Source organism: Akanthomyces muscarius, chromosome 2, assembly GCF_028009165.1.
Source record: "Akanthomyces muscarius strain Ve6 chromosome 2, whole genome shotgun sequence".
NCBI lineage: Eukaryota > Fungi > Ascomycota > Sordariomycetes > Hypocreales > Cordycipitaceae > Akanthomyces > Akanthomyces muscarius.
Window position 1 is genome coordinate 5104902 of NC_079242.1, and position 18641 is coordinate 5123542.

The following is an 18641-nucleotide window of genomic DNA, read 5'->3' on the forward strand; positions in this document are numbered from 1 at the left end:
GCTTGACGGGTCACCTCCAACCAAAAGCTTGATACATTGCCATTTGGTTGTAAAACTTGCTGCTCTCACGGAAAATATGAGGAGCAAACGGCTCCTTGCAGGTATGGCTGGAGCGCTTGCTTTCGGTGGAAGCTGTACAGCGCTTTCGCGACCCTCCTTTTCGGGTGGCTGCAGGAATTTGCAGGCCAGTACTGCCGTTTGCTTGCGCCCAGGTAGCCCTCCGTTTCCTGAGCCCGTCCCCGACGCCATGTGCGGCACTGTCCAACCGGAAACAGTTGCGCAACCCCACGGCTCGGATCTGGCTTCCCTCAGGCCGTGTCATCTGGATTGCTGCTGCAATGTCTGGGGCTTCTGTGGTACCACGGATGAGTTCTGCGGACCAGTGCCGGCTAGGCAGGCGCCCAGTGCTCCGCAGCCCGTCGCCAAACCAGGGTGCATCTACAATTGTGGTGCTGGCATTGCCAGGACTGTAAGTCCAAGTTTTGAAGACCTTGGAGGAATGGAATAACTGAACATAGTCGCATAGGGGTTGCCCCCATCTTCTTTCATCAGCATTGGTTACTTTGAGGGCTACGGTATCTCTCGAAGATGCGATGGCCTCGACATCCAAGATATTGACACGAGCAAATACACTCACATCCACTTTGCTTTTGCTACTATGACACCAGAAGATTATCAAGTTGACATGGCACCCATAGTCAATCAGTACTACTATTTCAAAAGATTGAACAGTACAAGGAGGATTCTGTCCTTTGGCGGTTGGATGTTTTCTCCCGAGTAAGTGCTTATCATCCGTGCTGAAGAACTAATGATGGCATACTGACTGGGTGAAGCAAAGACGCGTATAGAGTATTTCGGGAGGGGGTCCTCGGCGCGAATCGTGATTTAATGGCACAGAATATCGCCACTTTTATCATGTGCGAAGGCTTAGATGGCGTTGATATCAACTGGGAGTACCCTTCAGCACCCGATGCCCCCGCTATCCCTACGTCAGACCCCAGAGAAGCTGAGAACTACTGCCTCTTTTTACAAAAGCTTCGGTCAACTCTCCCATCCGACAAAAGCGTTTCTTTCGCAGCGCCTGCTTCCTTTTGGTACCTTCACGGCTCACTGGCAGCCAAAATCATCAGCTTCGTAGATTACGTCGTTTATATGACTTATGATCTTTACGATCAGGTATGTCAAATTTTTATTAGGCAAATCCTGCCATCGCCTCGAGACTAATGCCCTCAAGAGAGATTTCGGCGACATGTGGGCGGATTCAGGATGCCCTGGTAGAAAGTGCCTACGCTCCCACCTAAACGCCACCGAGACACTAAACGCTCTGTCTATGATCACAAAAGCCGGTGTTCCAAGAAAGAAGATTGCTGTCGGCGTTGCGAGCTACGGCCAATCATTCCAAATGACTGACCCTCAGTGCACCGGCCCTACGTGCACCCATACAGGAAACGCATCTGGTTCTACTCCTGGACGTTGTACCAATACTACAGGCTATATCAGCAACGCCGAGATCCGTGACATACTGGAAAACAATCCAACTGCAAGAAAGTTTAGTGACGGGGAGAAAGCCGACGTCTTGGTCTACAATGGTGATCAGTGGGTTTCATTCATGGATAGTGATACCAAGGCAAGACGCACCAACATGTATAGAGCCATGAACTTTCTCGGAACGGCTGATTGGGCAATAAGTCTTGACGATCTCGGTGTCTTCCATGATAATGACGATGACGACGAAGGCTCAGATGACCTTGGTCTGGGTAGATTCCCCGACTTAGTCTTCGAAGTGAAAGATGAAGAGATTAAGAAAAAAGACCGTGCGCCGAGTCTTCCTAACGAGCAGCAAAAAGAGACTGCACCGCCCTTGGTAAGCAATCTTTGAACAATATTCTCTTACGCCTGCTTGTGGCAGTTCACTCGACTGACAAGATTTATAGGCCATCGCCGCCACAGCCATGTGGCCAATGGACAATTGGGGCGGTGAAATGTCGCTGTATAGCGGTGGGACGCTACCTGAGCTCTCGGTGGCGGAAAAAGAAGCTGCAGAGGCAGAGGAGGCAGCCTGGCACGCTGAGATGTCAAGGAAGCAGAAATGGTTCGAAGAAAGTGTGTAAATCTGTCAATCCTACCGCGACGCTCAACTCACATGTTTTTTTCAGACTTCGACCCTGCCGCCGTAGATCCAGTGGACTTTACGCCACTGTTCGATGAAGGGGAATTAACGCACAAAGTTAAGTAAGTATACAAATACGATCAGACTTCTACGACAGCTTTGCAACTTGCATCGTTGTCTATCAACGGTGCACTAACAGGGTAATCAGATTCCGCTGCGAGGAGGGCGCGTGGTACTCGACGATTCAATGCTCGCTGCGGTGCCAAGGGGGGCTGTGCACTGAAACATATGATGGTAAAGTCGTCTGCAGTAGCTGCAACGCGACTACAGATGAGCAGCCGTACAAGAGAGAAGAGTTTCGCGACGCTTTTGCCGACAGCAGCATGAGCGACTGGAAGGTTTACAGCGGCCAGTTCGATGTATCGGCTGCCGGTCTTAGCGCCGAAGCGGCCGCAGAGGGCGAGGCCATCGTCTACAGTCACAAAATGGCCGACTTTACCTTTGAAGCCGACCTCACGTTCCCATCCGCGGGAGCCGGCGGCGATGCTGGCCTCGTGTTTCGCGCGACGCATCCAGACTCGTACGGTGCCGGCTCTTACTACGCGGGCCTCAACCCAAGCAGCGGAGAATTGTTCCTCAGCCGCATGCCCGACAACGTGCAGCTAGCCTCGGCCAAGATGGCCACGCAAGCCAGAGGAACCATTCACATCAAGGTGCAGGCCGTCAACGAGACCATCTCGGTGTATGTCGGCGACGCGAGCACTGCCCATCTTGTGCAGAAAGATGCCACCTTTGAGAGCGGCTTCAACGGCGTGCGGGTGCAAAATTCTAGTGCGACTTTTACCAATGTCGAAATGATCCCCGTGGTGAGGCAGCGAGGGATCCTTGACAACTGCAGCAGTTTCTATCGCGCAGTGGCGGGAGACACCTGCCAGGCAATTGCTGACAAGCATGACTCGATATCGCTCGCCCAATTGTAAGCGATGGCAGAGCCCTCAAGAGCAGGCCTACTGCTGGTTTGCTTGAAAAACTAACAGTCTCGTCCAGACACTCCTGGAATCCTGCATTACAACACGGTATGCTGGCCACCACACTCCACCAAGATATTTCGGGTTTTCTAGACCTCCAACTAATCGCCCGGTGTAGACTGCTCAGGCCTCAAGACGGACTACTTTTACTGTGTAGCAAGGGAGGACAACTTTCGCCTCCTGACAAAGTACAACAGCGACTGCAGCGGCGCCGTGCACAAGGAAGTAGCTCTCAGCGGCAACGAGGGCAGATGCATTGATACCGGATGCGCCGTCGCTTCCCTAGACATTGCTGGTGGCGGCGACTGTCCTAGCGGACAAGTGCAGATCAGTTACTGGGAGCAGCCCGGCTGCGCTGGCAGGTGGTTCGGCTACGGCTACACAAGCCGCGACACCTGCAGCGCCCTCTGGACCAACGGATGGAAGTTTGGTTCGCTACACCTGCGATGCGCCGACCCGTGGGTGGACTGCGTCAGCCTGGGCACCTGCGTGGTCGACGAGGAGCCCGCGCAAGGCATCTGTGACGCGCCGCGCAAGGATCCTCCCGCGAGTAGTGTGTAGTAAGAGGTAAACATGATGTTAGCAGTTATTTCCTAAAGAGTAATATATTAGTTATTTTAGTCTTAGCAAAGAATTGAAAACTAGAAAGAAAACACTACAACGCTAGAATGCCAATAGCGGGATAGCTGCGCCATATAAAGTGGGTGACAAAAAGACCGCCAGTCCACTCCAAGGTCTACAATAGTAAACATAGTATCTTTTAGCAGGGCAAATAATTGCAAAAATAATGTAATTTGAGAAAAAGTCTTGAATCGATTGTGCTTGTTGAAATTTGCTATTGTGGGAAATGTCAATCCTGATTTAAAACTGCATGGCTACAGTCAGCCTGTATTCGTGTGTCGGCGATGTATTTTGTCCACGCTAATAATGCCCAACTAAACAAAGCCACAGTACTTTGGCCCTAGCGCGCGCAAAACTTGGCAGCGCCTCCCGCTCCGTCTATCCCGGAAAGCCCGATCACGGGACAGTCGGCCGCCCGACCCTTGTCGCGTCATCTCTTGGCTAATCTTGGTGGCGGGCTTGGCCAAGGCGGGAGTGAGACGAAATGGCCGCCACTGATGCTCAACAACAACAATCACCACAACACCACTGACTTGCTTCATCACGCCAGCTTGGAAGCTAGCCACGACAGATCGCCAGAGGGCAGCCAGAGCCAGAGAAGCGCATCTGGTGGAGAGTTTGTGGGGAACTGAACCCTGTGGCATCGCTGTCGCAGGGTCTCATGACGAGAGAATGATGATGCCTTGTTGGATCGATATATAAAGAAATCTCCCGTCCTTCCTCCTTCCTTTTCTCTTTCCCGCAGTAAGACACTTGATGCGTTGGGATTTGCAAGGCTACTGCATGCCACCAGGCTAAGGCTCAGCCGCTGATGAAGTTTTGTCGCAGAGCGAACGGCTGGCCGCCGATCGTGGCACAATCGAGCCAATGGGCGCCGCTGGACGCAATGTCATCGAGCCTCTCAGCGTGCGCTGGAAGCTGGGGTACGTACTGCCCACCCATCACAATGTGCACATCGGGCCCCAAACGGGCGAGGCACACGAGACAATAGAGTTTGGCCTCCTCCTCCAGCATCCAAAGGGCGGTCGCTTGGTCTAGCTGGACTTGCCCTAGTGGAGTCATCTGTTCGTGTCCGGCTTTCTCAAGGTCCGGGCCCCAGGTCGAGTCGAGTCGAGAGCTCCGCCTCAAAAGGGCGGGTAAGAAAGCTAGTTGCAGGAGAGAAAAGACCGAGTGTCTTCTTGTTCTTCCTCCCATCTCACATCTCCCCTTCGTGACAGGGTTCTCTTCTCTGTGAACCAGTTTTCGCGTACCATTTGTGAATGAAGACGCATGCTTGGATTGTGACAGGTGCGAGATCGATCTGATAAAACACAGCCCAGCCGGCTCTATCCCCCGGAGCTCTTGGCACCGCCGCCGCCCACAGCCATCCGAATCCGAAAAACCCGGCCAGCCGCCCAAGACCAGCGACCGACCACCCATCATGAGCGAGCCGACGACGCCCTCCTCGCCGCGGCCCAAGACCAGGCGCAACATTTCCTTTGCCAACATCAACTGGGATCCGCGCCGCCCGTCCGCCTCGCACCAGCGCCCGGCCAGCGCGCACCCTACCGCCGACAACGGCCGCAACCGCCCCTCGGCCCTGCGCAGCATCTCCTTTGCGCACCCAAGTCAGCCCAAGAAGCAGCACTCGGCCGTCACCCACGCGCACAACCGACCGGGTGCGCCCCCGCGCGCGCTGTCCTTTTGCGACACGCGCTTCACGCCCTCGGGCCCCAACCTGGCGCTCCGCCAGGGCAGCGTCTCCGGCCCGTTTGCGTTCCTCAACCCGACGACGGCCATCTTTGACATTCACAGCGCCGAAGGCCTGGCCGACGGCGAGGATGCGGAGCAGGGCAAGCGAGCGCGCGTTCGCTGGAACGCGCGCGAGTTCCGAAAGGGTACGTCGTCCTTCCTGTCTTGCAAAACAGAACTATTCCGGCAAGGGCTGAATTTTGCTGACACTTGACGAAAAAACAGGCCGCCACGTCTTTGTCCTCCCGCGCGCCGCGCCGCTCGCCCACCGCCTGCGCACCACCTCCCATCCCAAGCGCGTGCTGCTCGGCATCTGGCGCATGTTCACCGTCTTCCCCTACTGGGACGTCTCCTGGCTCATCGGCGTCTCCTTCACCGTCGGCTGCGCCCTCTTCATCGCCTGCGGCTTCTTCTACTGGCTGCCCATCGCCTACCCCGAGACCGAGTTCGCCCACGAGACCGACGTCGCCGGCGGCCTCACCTCCTTCATCGGCGCCACGCTCTTCCAAATCGGCGCCTTCCTCCTCATGCTCGAGAGCTGGAACGACCGCGCAGAGACCAAGTTCGGCGGCGCCATGGAGGACTTTTTCGCTGAGCGGTTTAGTTTTCGGAGGGGTGCGGTGAGGGGCAGTATTCGCTTGGAAAAGGAGCACTCACAGGATGGGGAGACGCCGAGCGCCAGCAGCAACATGATGACGATGACGACGACGACGACGGGGGATGAGGAGAGCGCGAATCCGGAAAACGGCGGTGGTGCGGCGGCGCGCACCGAGCAGCAAGCCTACGCCGCGAGCCGCATCGGCAACACCAACCCCTTTGGCGAGCGCCAGTGGCAGTGGCTCCCCTCGTGGCACGACGTCCGGACGCACTACATCTACGAGATTGGCTTCCTCGCGTCGGCGACCATGTCGCTCGGCGCCACCATCTTCTACCTCTGCGGCATCCTCGCCCTGCCCGGCATCCACCTCAGCGTGCAGGCCAAATGGGGCGCCTACTACCTGCCCTACCTCGTCGGCGGCATCCTCTTCGCCCTCGCCTCCGTCTTCTACATCCTCGAGACGCAGCCCAACTGGTACACGCCCCAGCCCTTCAAGATTGGCTGGCACATTGGCTTCTTCAACCTGCTCGGCGGCATCGGCTGGACCTTTGCCGCCTCGTTTGGCTACTGCGGCGCCCACTGGTGCGACTACCAGAGCGAGCTGGCCCTCATCTGGGCCTCGATTGCATTTACCTTTGGCAGCGCACTGCAGTGGTACGAGTCGTTGGATAAATACGTCTTTGTGATTGAGGATTGATGATGACGATGAAACATGGTAAAAAGCTTTTTGCACTTCTGGCGTTTTGGTGTTTTTAGCATACAGTATGACAACATGAATACGAATCTGACATTGGATAACCGCATGGCATTGCCGACACAATCAACTCCTCCATCACAGCTACTACGCAAGAGCAGTAAAAAATCTAATCAACTTCCACACTGCAAAGGGTATCTCTAAGCAAGCTAAACCGTCAACATCACCCCTGCTGCCTCTACTTGTACTGAACCGTCACTTCGGTCGTCTTCTGAATAATCATGCGACCCGAACCCTCCGATCCCGAAGACACGGACGGCCCCCTTTCCCTCGCCCGTCGACCTTTTAGCGGCCCCGTCAACGCGCTCTTTCTTCTCTTGCCGCTGCCGTCATCTGTCCGCGAGTTCATGATGCTGCGCGATGCCGATCTGGTATTGTCCGACTTTGAATACGCCGACGCCTGGTGCGACGGCCCCTGCGCCGTCTGCCACATAATGTCGCTGACGGTCGAGCGGTTGATGACGACCCTTTCGCCAGCACCGCCGCTCAACACGGCTGGCTTAACCGTCTCGAGGCGCCAGTATGCGTCGCTGCCGCCCGAGCGGTCCTTGGAGCGCAGACCAGACGTGGACGTGGTCAGCTCCAGCGGCGCGGGGTGCGTGACGTAAAAAGACGTGAGGAGCGGCTTGAGTGCCGTCGCGGAGCCGGCAATGATGGAAAGGTGCACGCACACCTCGGTGAGGAGGTCGGCCATGGTGGCGCTGCGCGCTGGGCCGGTATTGATTCGAGGATCGAGAAAGACGAGACGGGCGACGAGGCACGGCACGACTCTGGGGTGGGCCAATGTTAGTGATTGTCAGCAATTGCGATTAGTGGGGATGTAGATTACAGTAGACGAGCTCCAAATGCGCAGACAATCATGATGCGCTTCGATATTTTGAGCTGGATGCCCCAGACGAGATGGGCTGCTATCCCCCATAGTGCCAACTCGATGAGGATGCCGGTGCTTTCGATACCAAGCCATCTCATAAACTGCGACATGTCAACATCCTTTCAATGATGCCTTGAAACTAAGTCACATACCATGCTGGAAGATCCATCGAGTACAGTCCACGGTTGGATAATGTCGCCGCGTATGCAAACTGCAAGTGCAGACGCCACGGTCCATGCTGCCGTGATGACCGCAACCACCCGCGCGGGCTTGATGTGCGGGCCCGAGTGCGAAATGTACGCGATAAAAAGCGCCGCCGCCACTCTGCAGAGTCCAAACGAAAGAATGTAGAATAATTGTCCGAGGTATAGACCCTGTCGCAGGTCAGCTTTTCTGCGCCACTGCCTCCGTTGTCTGTAGATGGAAGCTTGCCGTCTCTACTTGTGTCCTATCAAATGCGGACAGTGTTTCCAACGGCTTGCCGTATCCGTGCCGAATAGCATAGGATAAAAAGACGAGATGCAAAAAGGCAGACAGCTGGGTTCTCCATGTAAGCAGCAAATATTTGGTGAAGGGTGGTTTGAGGAAACGGTAAAGGGCAACACACCACGGAGCCAGAAATGGCATAATCATCCAGCGTCCAGGCCTTTGTGCGCACCTTTGCCCACACGCGAACAAGCCAGGCGAGGAACGCCCAGCCGAAGAATATTCCCATGCCGCTGGCGAGCCATGCGCCCTGAATATCCTCCATGGTTATCTGAATCCTACTGTGCCAATGCCGATTCTGAAGAAGACTTTTGAAGGCAACGGCGATGAACAAAAGAATGGAAGAGAGGAATAATGCTGAAGAGATATGGTCGCAAAAGGTGAGACAGGTGTGAAAAGCCACCGATTTTAGAACAAAAGGCTTCCAGACTCAGGCGACTGCGGAAGGCTACGTTAAGAAACGGCATCAGTGTACGGCGACACGCGAGTATGAGGGGGGTTTCTCGACTCTCTTTTCGAATGCATCAGAACAGCGCTTCAAAGTCCTGCCCAAATCTCGTTTGGAATTCACTGCGACTCCCTAGCCGACGGGGTTGTTGACATTGTTGTTGCATCGAACAAGGTTGCTTCAGCACAAGGCTGCAGGCCAGGCTACCTGCATGGCGTATCTTGTTCCTTGCTTCCTAGGCCGCCGAAACTAAAAAACGTCCGAACGAAACGTACTCCAGTCAAAAGAAAGTTTAATGAGCTCGGCAGCGAGTGATCAGCAATCCTTCCAACAAGAGGCAAATGTAAATGTGCAGCTATCCCTCCCCATGGTCCAGTCTCCTGCTTCGTCCAATGATCAGCTCGGGCGGGAACTGGTCCCGGTATAGCGACTACTCATGACAAATGGAAAATACGTCCTTCGACCTTGCTCGATTGCGGCAGGATATGAGGTGGTAGGCGGCTGCAGACGGTACTGATGATCCGGCGTTGGTCCAACTCGTCCGTTGTAGAATGAAGACCTGCAGCGCTACTGAACGAGTGGCGCATTGAGCGCGGAACCGCCGAGGGCCAAACGGCTTCACTTTTCCCAATACGGTGGCATGCGCCGCTCAGTGTTTGTGATTTTCGTGCGACAGCGAGACCCGGACAATTATGGAACTGAGTGTCGCAGCACAGTGTGAAGATTAAGACATGGTTGGGCCAAGCCACCAACAGGGCTGCCGGAGTCCAGTGGCGTCTTTAGCAGCAACGCTAGATTAGTGACCTTTTCGTGTTTTTATTGTCTGATTGTGTTAGTCGTGTTAATTGCAAGGATGCTGCTGCATTCGCTGCGCCAAACCGCTTCACGTAGAGGCTGGGTGAGCCCGGCCGACCTGGCTCAGCGGTCACCTTGTTTTCATCAGCCACCGCGCCACACTCCGCCTGGTTGACAGACTAGACTGGTCCACAGTTATACTCCCATGTCCAGAGTACAGCTTCACAATCTAACATGCATGAGAGGAAATTAATCTATTGTTTGTTCCGTGAGATGGGCTAAAGTTTCGTTTTTCCGGTGGTGAGCTGTGGCACGACTCGGTATACTGCGCGACTACCATTGTAAAGGAAGATAAATGTATTTAAAGCTGGTGGGTCATGACTGGGTTCTTGTTCATGACGACAAGTATGAGCCAACCCTCAAGAGAGGTGCTCCTTGCGTCCCTCAACCAGTGCAACAGGGCCGGCGTATCTCTTGCGGCCAATGATAAAGTAGTAAACCATTGCGCCAATGATGACGGCGGAGAAAATGGGAGAAGCCCAGTTGAAGCCAGCGGCCGTGGGGTGGTTAGTCTGGGGCCAGAAGGACCAAAAGAAGGACCAGAAGCTAAAGAGCACGGCAGCGCAGTTTACGGGGACACCCCAGCGGCCGAGAGAGAAACGAGCAGCCGGAATAGTGTCAGGCTGAAAGACACGTCTCCACAGGATGCATCCGATACTGAGACAGTAACACTGCAGCACCGCCACGGAGCCGAGCGAAGTGATGGCATAAAAGGCGACGGGGCTGCCGATGTAGATGAGAGATAGCAGCGAGCTAAAAACACCGCAGAAAATGTAAGCATTGGTGGGAATCTTGCGCTTCTGGTCGACCTTGGACAGCCACTTGGAAAAGGGCAGGCCGTCGTCACGAGCAAAGGCAAACAGGTCACGGCTGACGGCGGCGAGGTACGAGACATTGCCAAGGGTCAGTAGAAGACACATGATGGCAAGCAAGACAGTGACCCAGGGAAGCGACATGGATTTCATGAGGACATGGATCACGGGGTATGTCGACGCATCATCAAGCGCATCCTGGACCACGGGCATGTGGTAGCCAAGAGTGACAACGACAATCAGAGTCTCGAGGAAATTGAAGAAGAGAACCGCAAGCATAACTTTTGGCACCGATTCGGATGCCTGGCGGACTTCCTCTGACATGTGCGCGGCCTAAATGAGAGTTAGCGTTATGCGAGGAGAGACTGAGACACACGACATACAGTGTCAATGCCCTGGAACGCCGCAATGGCGGGCAGCTGCCCAACCATGACGGAGAGGCCAAGGTTTACCCAATCACCCTTATCCTCCCAGCCAGCCCAGACGTCCCTGGATTCGGCCAAGGGGGCGTTGACCCAAATGGGCACGAGGAAGGCGACAAAAGCCATAAGCGAGAGGGCAAAGATGGCATTCTGCGTATGGGGAATAATTTTGGAGCCGAAAACATTCGCAAGGACGGTTGCGCACGCAACAGCAATGACGAGGAGACTGCCGTGCCAGTTCTTAGCAACATAGTTGGGATCGTTGAGACCAATAATGCCCTGGATGAGTGTTCCGACCAGGAACAAGCCGACCGCATTACCCGCCTGCCAGGCCAGAGTCGAAGACCATCTGTAATGTACAAGGTCAGTCATGGAGACAATGAGGCACGGCGTATAAAAGACACTTACCCGGTCAGGTAGCTTAGAATCCGCTGGCAGTTTTCGGGCGCGAATTCGGAGACCCAGTGGTACTGAGCGCCAGCAATGGGAGCCATGCTGGACATCTCGGCCATGCTGAGAATGACTGGGATGTAGCCGACGAAGCACCAGACGTTGGACCATATCATGCTGGGAATACCGCCGTCGACCAAGGCGGGAGTGACCACGAACGCGTTCAGACACCAGGCCGATGTTGCGATGGTGACAAAAGAAATCATGGAAAAGAGGCGGTACTGGCGAATCAACTCTTGTTTGCGACCCATGCGCTGCATGTCCCGTTCGTCGGCCGACGTTGTGCGGTAGACGGCATCGGTGCCATGTTGGGCTTCCTCATGGCCAGAGTTGGAGCGCGGCGTGCTCATCTCAATGACGCCGTCGTCCTTGTTGCCGTAGTAGTCTGTCGCAGTGGCGCTCATGTTGAAGGCCTCGTCACGTCTGCACTAGAAAACTGGACCGAATGGTGTAGAGACAGAAAGACGAGGGTCAATCGCAACGACTGATAAAAGCAAGGCGGATTCCTGATTGGGTAAAAGCTCCCGGTCGAGGAAAAGGTCCTTCTCTTTCTTGCTGGGAGTTGGCAATGCCGCCTACTACTCTACTCCGCTACCATCCTGTAGAGGCTCTCTGTCTGGGTGTGTGAGGACCCTTTTTTAGACGTGGCTTCCCAAGATGCATGCAAGCCAACGTTACCAGTACCCGTATCAATGTAAAAGCCCTTGCCTTGCAGAGGAGCGAAGACTAGTCGCTCAGGCTGCGCGAGGTGCATGGGCCCTGGTCGCAACATGTGCTTGGGCTAACCTTCTGGGGATAGGATTGTCTCGACGATTTTCGGTAGCGTTTTCATTGAGGTCGATGGAACTTTTGGCACTTATTCAAGGTAGGGGGGCGCAGACAGCGGTAGCCCAACCACCCTATTTGTCGGTTGAGCGACCCTTGACTTTTGCTCCCTTGTCTTAGAGTTCGCGCAACACAAGAACTTCTCGGGTCTCGATGAAGATGGCACTAACGTTAGTTGGTGCAACGTGGGCGAGACAGCGGGTAGCATTCGCGCGAAACCCGCTGAAGTGGCGAAGCCTCAGAGGGGCAAAACCGCATCTGTAACTAAAGTGGCAGATAATTAGTGTCTGCCAGTAAATTGCACCATGTAGAGAGCGTAGGAAAATGTTTGCGAGGTTCGGTGATGTTGTCTTGTGTCTGCGTACAGAGCGTTCGGTGTGGTAGCATCGAGGCGAGGAGCGCACTGTGAGCGTGCTTTTCCAGAGGCCAAAGTAAGCGAATCAAGCCCTGTTTTGCCAGAGCCTTATTCGCAGCTTTAGGGAATAATTCGTGCACATCATTAAGAATGAAGAGCCAGCCTGCACCTGCTTGCCCCAACACGGGCTCGGCCAGACATCGGGGCCAAGGACCGGGGCTAGAGACCCGAGTCTAGCCTGTAACGGTGCGATGAGGCGCTTCCAGGCAGTTCGTAATTATTCATTAGTGATGGAAAAGCAGCGAGCGCGTTAGCTGCAGCGCGGAGGTGCAGCTGGGGCCTGCAGGGCAATATGTGCTAGTTTATTGGCGGGAAGAGGGGGGGCCTTGCGATGGTTGTCGAGAGTACAGTGCGAGTCGCGGGCAAAAGACGCGGTAGGAATACACGTGCTGATCACTTGCCGTGGATGCTGGATTCCCCTGAGTTGGAGGCCGTGTATGTTGATGAGCGGAGGAAGCGATGGCGGCATGGCCGTTTGTTGGCGCTGACGAGGGATGGGAGATGAAGGGAGATGGGCAGCCGCCAGACGCCTCTCTCCAGCCGAGCTTGGCATCTCAAGCCCATCGTAAGCCCACTGCAAGCCCGCTGCAAGCCCGTTGCAAGCCCGCTGCAAGCCCACTGTAATGAGTTTGGGGCGCGCTGGGGGCCACTGGCCATGATTGGGAGGGCAGCGCTGCCTACTGCGCACGAAAGAGTGCTTTCATTTTTCAACATGAAACTCTACTATAGTGTTTGTCATCCTTCTTGAGAAAGATTTTGTATGCACAATTGTGTACAACTTCTTAGCCAGCATATTTTTGCCCCTTTCCTCGAAAGTCCGCCACCAGTCCCTTTGTCCACCAGGGACATGCACGCTAAAGAACGGCAAACAGCCACTAAAAGACTCCACTGAACAGCAGTTTTAGCACTTGCCAGAATGGGCAGTCCCCCGCCACGCCGCCCGCCACATCTCGGTCGGCTCCAGAAATGCCCGAGCTGGCATAGACGGTATGATTTTTCTGTAATTTTTTTCATTTTTCTGGAGACGTATTCCTTCAAGAACCAAGGTAGGGTAAAGTGCGCCCTGGATTAGATTGGAGGCTGCGTCGGTCATGTCGCTGAGTGGGTTTCGCGGTCGTGAGCCTAAATGAGCACACCCATCCATGCCCTAACGTTATGAGGAGAAACCTAATCCTGGTTAGAGAGTTGGCTGTCGAGCCAGTTGTCCAGCAAGCTACTATACAGGGTAGGTGCAGATCAGAAGAACGTGTTCATGACTGGCTGGAGAGCATGTAAAAGAGATTTATACGAATTATTGAATAATACAGCCTTTTTACAGATGCCAATCTACTTCACATACAACATTGTAAAAATTTACCAATAGAATTGCTGGTCGTGGGCTATGATTTTATTTTGCTAGTCCATACATGTGTGAAGCGTCACCGAAGGCGAGCCTTCGAACAAAGCCGGAATTACTGGAACGAGCGTGTCACGAGAACATCAAGTCACACATCTTTTGTTATCATCGCAATTCAATTCCACGATGTATGTGCACACCTTACCTGCAATATAGATGACTCTCGGCAATCGTACTCCAGCTCCCATCCACATTATCCCTCTGGTACGCCAACCCTCCCACATCATTCTCCCCAAACATATATACAAACGCACCATCCTCATCCATCACCTCCTTCTCCTCCGGCGTCACCTCCCCCGGGATCCCCACCACTCGATTTCCCCCCTCGCCCAGATCAAACGTCGCACCCGTCCTCGACCTCACCCGCACCTTGTACTCCCCTCCTCCTCCTCCTCCTCCTCCTCGCTCGCAACGCGCCTCCAACCGCAGCGGGTAGGTATCCCGCGGCAGCGCCTGGTCCCCCGTCGTCAGATGCATCGCAATCGCATCATCGGAGCCCACGCCCGCGTCCGCCTGCAGCGTCATGCGCGTCGTGTACAGGGCCCGCTCGCTCGCCGTGTCGTTGCGCGCGTGGTGCACGTAAAACAGCTCCGCGCCCTTTGGCGTCTGCCGCGTCACGTCCTGCGCGCCGATGCCATACACCGGGCTCGCCACTACGCTGCCGTGACCCGTCGAGAAGACGGGGATCGTGTCGTTCGGGTGCTGCGCCAGCACCGGGTTCGTCGCCGCCTTGCGAAACGGCCCGAGGGGCGAGGGCGCGGTCGCGAAGCCCACGCCGTAGCGCGCCGCCTCGTAGTTGTTGCAGCTGTACGTCATCAGGTACACGGGATTGCCGTCGGCGTCGTGCCGCTTCAGCAGCGTGCTGCCCTCGGACCAGCGCCGGTTCTTCTTGGTGCCGTTGAACTTGGCGTAGTCGTCGACGTGGAAGTTCTCCCACGCCTGCGGGTCCGCGCCGTAGGAAATCACCGTCGTCCAGCCGTCCTTGCGCGGCGGCCGGCCGATCTCGCCGGTGCCGTTGTACGAGCGAATGCTGCACGGAAGCTTCGGCGCGTCCTTGGCGTGTCTGTCCCTCTGCGACGCTACAATCTCGGGCATGGTAGACGCCGTCGGGTCGTCCCACCACGCGCGCTCGAGCTCCACGACGAGAATGTTGGACTCTTCAATGTACTTTCCCAGCGCGGCGTCCCAGTTCCAGTTGCGGTACGCGTTGCGCGACATGTAGAGGTAAATATTGCCATCCTCATCGAAGAACACGTTAGGGTCTATGCCCGGGATATACGTGCCCTTGGGCGCCGTCTGGCCTCTTTCCAGCGTCTGCGGAGGCAGCATCTGCTTCTCGTCCATGATGAGGTTCACATCGTGGTAGTCGGGATCAAACGGGTAGTAGTCAATTGGCATCTCCTGAATCTCTTCAAACGGCCCCGTCGGCGACCTCGACACGGCGACGCCAATCTTGGACGGCTCCTCAAACTTGCCGTAGCGAAAGTGCGCCGCCGTCAGGTCCTCGCGCAGACGGCCCGCGAAGAAGAAGAAATACCACCCCGTCGCGGCGTTGTGGTACGTCTCGGGCGCCCAGAACCAATCGCGCGCCCAGCACGCCTGCCCGCCCTCGAGCCTCGTCATGTTGGCGTCGTAGCACGCCTTGAGCACTCCGCCCGGCTGCCGCTGCCAGGTCGCCAGGTCCGGGCTGCTGTAGATGGCAAAGTTCCACCCGTCGTCGGCGCCGGCGGTCGAGTAGGCATAGTACCGTGCGCTGGCGGCGTCGTAGAAAACATACGGGTCGGCGGCCTCGTGGCGCGCCGCATTGTGAAATTGAGGCACCTTGCTACTCGTGGTCTCTGAGGCCGATGTGGAGGGGGACACCGCCGCGGCCATGACCGCCTGCAACGAGAGCGCGGCCGCGGCCACCGTAGAGATGCGTGAGGAGAGACGCATTGCGAGACGTAGTAACCAGAAAGCAATGCTAGGAAATGATGAAAACCTGGCAGCGAGCCTAGCCGTGAATATATATCTCCCGGTGCGCTCCACTTCGAGTCGGCGCCGGTGCGCATCCTTCATGTTCTTGTACTAGTTACGTTAGTCGACTGGTGCAACTAGTTAGTAACACCTCTAGAACGAAATACGGACGAAGATCCCCCGCACAGCTCAGCGTAAGCGGTTTGTGGGGTAATAAAGTGCCGGATATGTTCCACCGGCGGGGGGAAATGCATTTGTTATTGAAGGCAAGAAAAAAGTAAATTGATATATCCCAAAACAGACCTGTACCTGGTATTGCTAATCATACAATCATAATCAAATAAAGACGTGAACAAATAAGAAACCTCAGTCAGAGTAGTATGACGAGTTATCGCCGAGGATGGACGCATCAATCTGCTCCATCTCACCATAGTGGTCCTCCTTCACCGGCGATCCCAGGATCGAACACGTCGTAAGGGTGCCGGTGGTGCCCGCCGACCCAGCGCCCGAGATACTTGAGCGCGCGCCCGCAGAGCTCATGCCCGAGCTGGAGCTGTAGCCAATCGCCGAGCGCGCCATGATGCTGGACCGGGCGCCGCTCGAGCTCGACATGGAGCGCGGCCGCGTGGCCGTCGAGTCGCGGTGGCGGCGCTCCGACTTGGGCGGGTGGTACTGCAGGTTGCCGGAGCCGCTGAGGCAGCCGCGGCGGTCGTAGAGCGAGCGCGCGCGGACGTACGGGTCCAGCTCCCAGAAGTTGGCCGTCAGCTCGGCGCAGATCTGGTTGCGGCGGCCGCTGACCTCGGCGGCGCGGTCGGTGCCCTGCGCGTTCATGACCCATTCCTTGGTCACGTCTTCAAACTGCTCGACGAGCATCTGGCGCTCGAGGAGCAGGTAGTTGCGGGTGATTGTGTTTTGCATCTTGAAGTTTTCGTCCATGATGGGCTCTTCATATTCATACTTGTAATCGTCGAGACCGCCGTGCTCTTTGAGCACCTGGCTGGGATCAATGTACTTGAAGAGGTCCTTTCTGCTCTTGGTAAACTTGACCTTGTTGGCAATGTTGGCATTGACCCAGTGGCGGATGAGGCCCCAGAGCGCTAGCGGCGAGTCTTGTTAGTGGATGTAGTGGCTGAGCGTAGGACGGAGAGCTTACCTTTGGTGCCGAACGGAGCCTTGTGAATGATGATGAGGCCGATGCACTCGGGGTAGTACTGTTCGGCGCACTTGAGAATGAACTTGAGCGGGGCAAGATCAAAGTTTTTGAGGCGAAAGTGGCTCATATCTAAAAATATAGTCTGGGGGATCAGAGTCAGTATTGTCTCTCAACAAGGCGCTAACGTAGCAGAAACGTCGAGAAGGAACAAGCCAAATGTACTTACACCAGTCTCTACAGGAAATCGCAAGGAGAGGCGCGCCATCTCAAGCAGGTAGATGATGTAGCGCTCCATGCTCTCTGGGCTGTCCTCGCCGGGCTTGTGTAGCCTGACGCGCACGTATGTGATTGGGCGGTTCTGCCTGTCGTTGCCGTGCAGGAAGCCCTTGCCGGAGCGCAGCAGCTTCATAAACTCGGCGCCGAGCGTGCGCGCGTGGCCCTGGCCGTTCTTCTCGTCCTCGGCGGCGCCGCCCTCGCCGAGGCGCAGGATGTCGTCGTCAATGGCCGCCTCCATGGTGCGCCAGTAGATGGTCTTGCCCATGCTCTTGCAGGCCAGGATGACGTCCCAGTTGCTCTGGCGCAGGAAGCGCAGGGCCAGCTCGTCCGGGTGCTCCTGCTTGACCGTGTGCAGCAGCGTGATGCGGAACATGTACGGCGTCCAGTAGTCGAGCGCGTCGAGCGCCGCGCTCACCAGCTTGTCCATGCTGCGCTCGTCGGTGGGCAGCAGGGAGAGGAGCTCCTTGACCAGCGTGGGGTGCTCCTGGCGCGTGGCGCTGCTGCCCTTGTTGGCCTTTTTGCGCTGGGCCGCGCCGGGCTTCATGGCGGGCGGCACAAACTTTTCCTCGAGCGTGACGGCGTCCTTGAAGCTGTCGTCGGCCTCGCAGATCTCTACGAACTTGTAGGCAATGGCCCAGAGGGCGCGCAGCTTGGCCTCTTGCGCTGCGCTCAGGTTGCCGAGGAAGCCCTGCGGCCCAGACTTGGGCTTATGGACTGCCATCTTGGTGGGCGTGGTCGGAGGAGTGGGCAGCGACGCCGGGTAATTGGAGAGAACTTGCGCCATGGTGAGGAGTTGCGGGTGGGATGGAAGACGCCTCGGTTGGTACAGCGCGCGGGTTTACGACACAAATTTTCTGGACAAGAGGGCATCACTCTGTAAGGGCTGGGGACGGGGGCGGGACAGGACCTTATACCAGACAGGCAGGGCAACGACCGGGGTCGGCCAACAGGCAAGAGAAAGTTCAGAAGCCTGGACTCCGCGATTCTCGCAACTGGGCCCAGTGCCGAGGCCTGGTAGCATCGTTGATGGACATTTTAGAGGGGCTCAACAGCCTGGATGGGCAAGGATGGCGTCGCCGGGGTGAGCTGGTTGGCTGCCCCAGGCCATGTGTGGTGCGGGGGAGGACGCTCGCGAGACTAGAGTCCGCCATGCCACGCCAGACTATCGAACCCGTCCGCACATGAGCAGCTGGATTCTTCAACCTGGAGTGCAGCAGCATGGAGCTGGGGAAGCCGAGATGGAGGTGATGGAGCGGGGTTTGGGCGACGCCACACGGCCAGCTCCCCGCACCGCCTCTGGCCTTTGTCCAGTCGTATGACTGAACGCAAGCCCGGTTCCTCCACCCAGAGCAAAGTTCTTAGCATCTTGCCATCAAAACGCATGGCCTAGCAGCTGCTAGCGCGCCTCTTCAAGCCTCTTCTCTGGGGTGCCGA

General features: G+C 56.2%; 7 protein-coding genes across 7 annotated transcripts; 3 read left to right on the forward strand and 4 right to left on the reverse strand.

Annotated features, from left to right (window-relative positions):
• Positions 1-247: 247 nt before the first annotated feature.
• On the forward strand, positions 248-3662 carry LMH87_004832 (uncharacterized protein; the record flags this gene model as incomplete). Its single annotated transcript, XM_056196110.1, has 10 exons — positions 248-469; positions 527-777; positions 834-1176; positions 1235-1864; positions 1935-2103; positions 2157-2232; positions 2319-3086; positions 3158-3186; positions 3257-3596; positions 3653-3662. The coding sequence occupies 10 exons, from the start codon at positions 248-250 to the stop codon at positions 3660-3662; spliced, it is 2838 nt and encodes a 945-aa protein (XP_056049672.1).
• A 594-nt stretch (positions 3663-4256) lies between these two features.
• LMH87_004833 (uncharacterized protein) lies at positions 4257-4797 on the forward strand (the record flags this gene model as incomplete). Its single annotated transcript, XM_056196111.1, has 3 exons — positions 4257-4375; positions 4464-4503; positions 4588-4797. 3 exons carry the CDS (start codon positions 4257-4259, stop codon positions 4795-4797), a joined length of 369 nt encoding a protein of 122 aa, XP_056049673.1.
• Positions 4798-5179: 382 nt separating this feature from the next.
• On the forward strand, positions 5180-6785 carry LMH87_004834 (uncharacterized protein; the record flags this gene model as incomplete). The annotated part of the gene is made up of 2 exons (XM_056196112.1): positions 5180-5636; positions 5716-6785. The coding sequence occupies 2 exons, from the start codon at positions 5180-5182 to the stop codon at positions 6783-6785; spliced, it is 1527 nt and encodes a 508-aa protein (XP_056049674.1).
• A 235-nt stretch (positions 6786-7020) lies between these two features.
• Positions 7021-8464, reverse strand: LMH87_004835 (uncharacterized protein; the record flags this gene model as incomplete). The annotated part of the gene is made up of 5 exons (XM_056196113.1): positions 7021-7612; positions 7672-7814; positions 7866-8087; positions 8146-8250; positions 8321-8464. 5 exons carry the CDS (start codon positions 8462-8464, stop codon positions 7021-7023), a joined length of 1206 nt encoding a protein of 401 aa, XP_056049675.1.
• A 1397-nt stretch (positions 8465-9861) lies between these two features.
• Positions 9862-11590, reverse strand: LMH87_004836 (uncharacterized protein; the record flags this gene model as incomplete). Its single annotated transcript, XM_056196114.1, has 3 exons — positions 9862-10647; positions 10698-11085; positions 11145-11590. The coding sequence occupies 3 exons, from the start codon at positions 11588-11590 to the stop codon at positions 9862-9864; spliced, it is 1620 nt and encodes a 539-aa protein (XP_056049676.1).
• Positions 11591-13963: 2373 nt separating this feature from the next.
• On the reverse strand, positions 13964-15757 carry LMH87_004837 (uncharacterized protein; the record flags this gene model as incomplete). Its single annotated transcript, XM_056196117.1, has 1 exon — positions 13964-15757. One exon carries the CDS (start codon positions 15755-15757, stop codon positions 13964-13966), a length of 1794 nt encoding a protein of 597 aa, XP_056049677.1.
• Positions 15758-16144: 387 nt separating this feature from the next.
• On the reverse strand, positions 16145-17991 carry LMH87_004838 (uncharacterized protein; the record flags this gene model as incomplete). The annotated part of the gene is made up of 3 exons (XM_056196118.1): positions 16145-16875; positions 16932-17073; positions 17158-17991. The coding sequence occupies 3 exons, from the start codon at positions 17989-17991 to the stop codon at positions 16145-16147; spliced, it is 1707 nt and encodes a 568-aa protein (XP_056049678.1).
• Between the last annotated feature and the right edge of the window lie 650 nt (positions 17992-18641).